The sequence below is a fragment of the Schistocerca nitens genome, chromosome 2 (genome assembly GCF_023898315.1).
Source record: "Schistocerca nitens isolate TAMUIC-IGC-003100 chromosome 2, iqSchNite1.1, whole genome shotgun sequence".
NCBI classification, from domain to species: Eukaryota; Metazoa; Arthropoda; class Insecta; order Orthoptera; family Acrididae; genus Schistocerca; species Schistocerca nitens.
This window is the reverse complement of record NC_064615.1, coordinates 832,309,828-832,316,613: the sequence shown is the minus strand read 5'-3', so window position 1 is coordinate 832,316,613 and position 6,786 is coordinate 832,309,828. Positions and strand designations below refer to the sequence as shown.

The 6,786-nt window shown below is 44.0% G+C and overlaps 1 protein-coding gene across 1 annotated transcript; it reads left to right on the top strand.

Annotated features, from left to right (window-relative positions):
- The first annotated feature begins 277 nt into the window (after positions 1 to 277).
- On the top strand, positions 278 to 1,075 carry LOC126235369 (uncharacterized). The gene has a single exon (XM_049944091.1). It carries the CDS (start codon positions 278 to 280, stop codon positions 1,073 to 1,075), a length of 798 nt encoding a protein of 265 aa, XP_049800048.1.
- Positions 1,076 to 6,786: the final 5,711 nt, after the last annotated feature.

Below are 6,786 nucleotides of genomic sequence, written 5' to 3'. Positions count from 1 at the left end.
GCCGAGGTGTCGTCATGCAACGATTTGCACAGATCGACAGATATTTTGCTGCAAGAATATTGTTAATCTATCAACATTATGGTTCTTTGTAGTGGCATTACGTTCGTCTTTTCTCCTTCATGTGACGTTTGTTTATTGGAATACGTCCTCAAGTCTTTCAAAAATAATGCTGGCCGTATACATCTTAATAATAGTACTCGAAGAAATGAAGACGTTATCAGTTTAGGGAATATGTACTGTATCTAGGAGCCAACACTTACAATACTTCATAAAGGAGATGAAACTAGCTGATACACATATATCGACGAAAAAGGTGAAATATGGAAAAGTTTTGGGAGGATTAGTAGCAGCTATTTATCTCTCAATGCTGCTCTACTTGGTGACAATAAGTTTATCCAGCTTTGGTAACGCATTTGTGCGTCTCATAGTCATTTTGGCTATATTCTTTGATGTGATGATCACAGTGCAATTCATCTTGTTCGTCCTGGAAATGTGGGCGAGGTTCTCCAGACTGAACGATGCCCTCCAGGACGCCCTGTACCCCCACTGCACAGAACTGTTTGTAGGAGCGTCACCATCTTACAGGTGCTCACTGCTGCAGCTGCAGAAGACGTACGTGGCCTTGGGACGCGCCGCCGACCACCTTATGAGTCACTTTGGCCTTCCCGTGGCCTTCGACATCGCGTCCTGCATCTGTGGCGCCACCTGCAGTTCCTATGAGGTTCTCGTCAAGCTGCTGTCCGACAGTGATGTGCCGGGACTCTCAATCGAGACACCCGTAAGTGTATCGGAGGTGTGGCTTGCCTTGCACTGGATGAGGATCCTACTGCTCTCGCTGTCGTGCGCGGCTGCGGAAGACACTGCGGCAGCCACAGGTGTGATCCTCATCAGGGCATCGGTGGTACCTCAACGGCGCACGGCTGAGTTTGATGAATTCCTAAGGTTCACGCTTCAAGGACCTCGAACGTCCTTCAGCGCCGCCGGATTTGTCAAAATCGACCGCCGTCTGATAGTTTCTGCTCTCACTGCTGTTGTCACCTACCTTATCATCCTAGGACAACTCACCTTCAACTAGTACCAAAAAGCACGTGATTTTCGGGGTATTAAAAGTATAGTTTCTTCTGCCACTAGTTGGAGGAAAACTTTCAGACTTAATGTATGAATATCCCGTGAGTGAATCGTGTGGCTACTATATACGCTGCGTGTCTTTCTGCTACAACCCTTTTTTTTTTTATCTCCACTCTGACGCAACTTACATGGTATAGTGAGAAGCCGGAAATTTTCCAGTCAGTTATAAGTATTTGAAACGACAAACTCTTTCTACTTCAGCGTATGCTTAGTTCTTCTATTATTACAGGTCGACCACACAACATGGATATCTGTAATGTTTCGTAAATGGCAGCAAGCATAAAAGGGGGCGGGGGGGGAATTATGTGGACATATATTCAAGAGGACAGAGAATAAAGCAATAACCATTACGAAACTAAAACAGATTACAATTCTGTGATATGAAAATAAAGCAATAATCAAAACGAGGGCAATATCCTCAAATGCGAACATATTTGCACCTCTGTGAAATCAAAATCTACTGCTAGGTGACATTCAGTTTCTTATGGCTCGACGCTGTGCATTGTAAAATGCTTGGCTCCTTCTTGGTTGCGGTTCACATCTTCACGAAGAGGTTGCTGTTGTTCCATGATACCCTCTTGATGTCGTCTTGTGTGTGTGGAAAGCTCCTGCGATAAATCAGTGGTTGGTTTATGTCAGCATATACTTGTGGATATTTCATTCGTTTGCTTTCTTCCTGAAGGTATGCTCATGTACTGTGCATTTGAATGATGAAATAAAAGTTTTAACGCTGGACATCAGGTTGGAGGATCCTGTCCCGATACTTTGCAACCCTCAAATTACGCTCTGCAACCGTGAGAGACGTCCGACATTCGCCAGCACAGGTCCAAAACGTGACTGGCCCACCTCCATGCTGAACACTTGAGACAGTGCGCTTGAGGCGACACTGGTGCACTGCTGCACGAAAGAGGTGAAGCACTTAAAAGCCATGATCAGATGTCAATATAAATTTATATATCTACACATCATCAGGAGTGTGTAAATAATTAGAAATACAATTCATTGTGACAGTTCCAACGGCCTTCAGAGTGCATTAGTCTGGTTCGTGTGTAGTGCTCTTATCAGGACTGGCAGTGTATACAAGGGGCGTGAACAGCGTCAGATGTTGAGTGATCACTGCGAAGGACACGGAGGCGCAGCGTACTCGCATCACACACATGACAGTGTTTGAAAGAGGTCTCACATTAATGGCTGGTCGAATCGAGTAATATCCAGATTTTTGGGGCTTTCAGATGTGACAGAGGCCAGATGAGGGTCTGCATGGGAACCTGAGGGCAGACATATCCGTCGGCAAGATTCTGGTTGACTATGCCTGACCTCTACCAGAAAGAATCGCCATATTGTGCATCAAGAACATCGAGCTCACTTCACACCTCTGCCTGCCATTCGAAAACAATTTATGGTCTCCATGTAACATTCTGTGTAATTCTACGCCCTTGGTCGGAGACTAGCCGCAGCAAATACGGAATTACCGACCTATACGCAGACTACCATTAACACCACAACACGGCTGTTTTTGGTGTTGTGACCAAGAAGAACGGACTGATGATTAATGGAGTCATACTGTGTTCAGCAAGAATCGCCGTTCTGGACTACCCCGGATAATCGTCTTAGGCGAGTATGACCGCGACCTGGGCAGAGGTTTTATTCTTCAGTCAGTCAGGCAGTCATGTCACCCTTGGCGTCATCGTGTCTGGAGTTGTTTGGTGTGAATTCAGGCCATGGAAATTCTGCGTCCTCATGTGTTATCTGTCAAGCAACGGTATCGTGATGCCATTTTCCAACACGACAATACTCCCTCTATTTTGTAGTCGCTGCAAAAACATCACATACTTTCTCATCTAGTCAAGTTTCGTTCCGTTTCATACCACCCTTCTGGGTGAAACTTCCTGGCAGATTAAAACTGTGTGCCGGACCGAGACTCGAACTCGAGACCTTTGCCTTTCGCGGGCAAGTGCTCTACCAACCGAACTACCCAACACGACACACGACCAGTGCACACAGCTTAAATTCTGCCAGTACCTCGTCTCCTACCTTCCGAACTTCACAGAAGCTCTTCTGCAAACCTTGCACAACTAGCATTTCTGGAAGAAAGGATATTGCGGAGACATGGCTTAGCCACTACCTGGGGGATGTTTCCAGAATGAGATTTTCACTCTGCAGTGGAGCGTGCCTTGACGTGAAACTTCCTGGCAGATTAAAACTGTGTCCCGGACCGGCAGAATTGAAGCTGTGTGGACGTGTCCTGAATCGTGCTTGGGTAGCTCAGTTGGTAGAGCATTTGCTCGCGAAAGGCAAAGGTCCCGAGGTCAACACTCGGTCCGCCACACAGTTTAAAACTGCCAGGAAGTTTCACATCAGCGCACACTCCGCTGCAGAGTGAAAAATCTCATTCTTGGCCCTTCTGGGTGCTTCTTTTTCGTATTTGGCCGCTCTCTCACCTCTCTACGATAGCGATGATGCGTCAGACAAATCCTGCACTCATCAGTGAAAGGATACATTCGCAACTGATTCAGGTGTCCTTCTATGACTCCCTAGCCCATCTTCTAAGCGCTCCACAATACTAGGGGCTTGCAGTGTTGTTCTTAATTTAAGCCTAGAGAAGAAATTAATTTTATGAATGGATTGACCCAGTTCTCCAAATCAAATGCGAATGGGAACACACATTTCCGTTGCAGTCTGCTCGAGGAACCTAAAAGCAGAGAGCATGAACTGGTATCTTCGACGGAAGGATACCACTACAAGGCAGATCTACGTTTTGAGTCTCTCAATAGCATTTGAATGTTCGAATTACTTCTCTATGGTGCACTCAATTCGGCTGGAAACTGTCTGTGCTGACACTCATTCTTCCCATAAAGACACAACTCTCTCAACAGAGGTACGCGGGGTTGACTTCTATCACTGCTACACAGGTGGCGTATGTAGTCAAAAGAGCACTGTGGAACAGGTTTCCAGTTTCTAAAAAATGAATTCATGAGGCTAGTGCGCAAAACTGTTTAGCAGTTTTTACCAGCAATCTTCCCCTTTACAAAAACGTAAAGGAAAGCTAGGCTTCTGGAATGTTGTGTAATTCAAATGAGGTTATATCCCAGATATACTGAAGCAAAGCAAATGTACGTACCATGTGAGGCACACATCGCGTGGTCTTTGCAAATAAACTGCATCAGAAACAGTAAAATGAGTTATTCTAAGAGTACGTTCAACCTCAATCCCATTTTCTTCCTTCTTCTGAGACTCTCAAGAATTTTTTTGTAAGCTATGTTAATCTACATCCTCTACAAATTGCGTGGACCACTTACTAGTTTCACTACGCTTGTAATTTTTTCCTCTTTATTTCTGAACTGTTGTCGTTAGCAAGCAGAACCTGTACAAAATGAAGCTGTCATAAATATGTAAGAGGTGCTAACATGATATCTGATTTATTGAATTTTCTTATTTAGCTTTGCTTCATAGCTTCAATATGCATTTAGGTTCCTTATTAGTCTATGGAAATACGTTTCTCATTAGCCATAATAACGTTACTGAAACGACCTGTAAGAATCGATTTATTTTTGTTAAGCATCTCACAAGCATATTTATTTTTGGGTCATGTTTCTACACATTTCAGTTATATTAAAACTTCCACGACTTTCATTTAATTTTCATAGCTTGGCACTTCGCAATTTTGCTATCTCTACCTAGTACAGTTTTCGAAGCTGACCTATTTCTTTGGTTTTTGTCTACTCACTTAGGAATTTGTCTTCATATTTATCTAAATGTGTGACATACGTCGACAAAGTGGAGTTACTGGTTTCACTTTTGCCGATGTACTCGATCTATCCTGTGTTTTATTTTCGTACTATTTTTCCTATGTGGAACACTGTATTAATGCTGCACATAATTTTATGTTTGTCAAATTACTATATTTTTATATATTTGATATATCATACCCATAATGCTACTTGACTCCGGAAGGAGTATTGGGAACTGTGATCAGCAAAGCATAGCCTATTATATCAAAGATATTTTTCCAAGAATGGAATTCCAATAAGAAGAAACCGGAAATTTACCTATTAAGAACCATTAAAACATGCAGGCGAAAAGGTATTATAAAAAGACAATAAAAGGCAATATAGAGAAATTTTTATTATGCGTGCGTATTGAATAGATGGCGTTATTCAGACACTCACACAATCAACATATTTATGTTAACAACGTGTTCTGTTATATTTTAAGTAAGTTTATGATTTAAACAAAATGCTTACTATATTTGACAGACTTTTTAAAACGTTTCTTGAAAGTCTATACATTACAATGCCTTATCGGTATACTGATTGTACATGAGAACCCAACTGATTTATTAAATTTTCTGGGGTGATATTGTCTCTACTGTCAGTTACTACATTTTTCTTTTGAGAAAAGGCTTCTCAATATCTGTTGTTGTTGTGGACTTCAGTCCAGAGACTGGTTTGATGCAGCTCTCAATACTACTCTATCATGTGCAAGACTCATCATCTCTTAGTACCTACTGTAAGCTACATCCTTCTGAATCTACTTAATGTGTTCATCTCTTGTTCTCCCTCTACGATTTTTACCCTCCACGCTGCCCTCCAATACTAAATTGGTGATCCCTTTATGCCTCAGAACATGTCCTACCAACCGATCCCTTCTTCTAGTCAAGTTGTGCCACAAAATTCTCTTCTCCCCAATCCTATTCAATACCTCCTCATTAGTTATATGATCTACCCATCTAATCTTCAGCATTCTTCTGTAGCACCACATTTCGAAAGCTTCTATTCTCTTCTTGTCTAAACTATTTATCGTCCGTGCTTCACTTCCATACTTGGCTACACTCCATACAAATACACTCCTGGAAATTGAAATAAGAACACCGTGAATTCATTGTCCCAGGAAGGGGAAACTTTATTGACACATTCCTGGGGTCAGATACATCACATGATCACACTGACAGAACCACAGGCACATAGACACAGGCAACAGAGCATGCACAATGTCGGCACTAGTACAGTGTATATCCACCTTTCGCAGCAATGCAGGCTGCTATTCTCCCATGGAGAAGATCGTAGAGATGCTGGATGTAGTCCTGTGGAACGGCTTGCCATGCCATTTCCACCTGGCGCCTCAGTTGGACCAGCGTTCGTGCTGGACGTGCAGACCGCGTGAGACGACGCTTCATCCAGTCCCAAACATGCTCAATGGGGGACAGATCCGGAGATCTTGTTGGCCAGGGTAGTTGACTTACACCTTCTAGAGCACGTTGGGTGGCACGGGATACATGCGGACGTGCATTGTCCTGTTGGAACAGCAAGTTCCCTTGACGGTCTCGGAATGGTAGAACGATGGGTTCGATGACGGTTTGGATGTACCGTGCACTATTCAGTGTCCCCTCGACGATCACCAGTGGTGTACGGCCAGTGTAGGAGATCGCTCCCCACACCATGATGCCGGGTGTTGGCCCTGTGTGCCTCGGTCGTATGCAGTCCTGATTGTGGCGCTCACCTGCACGGCGCCAAACACGCATACGACCATCATTGGCACCAAGGCAGAAGCGACTCTCATCGCTGAAGACGACACGTCTCCATTCGTCCCTCCATTCACGCCTGTCGCGACACCACTGGAGGCGGGCTGCACGATGTTGGGGCGTGAGCGGAAGACGGC

Bases quoted from the DNA above. Each gene is read 5' to 3' on its own strand.
- LOC126235369 (XM_049944091.1), top strand. From the start codon at position 278: ATGAAACTAGCTGATACACATATATCGACGAAAAAGGTGAAATATGGA.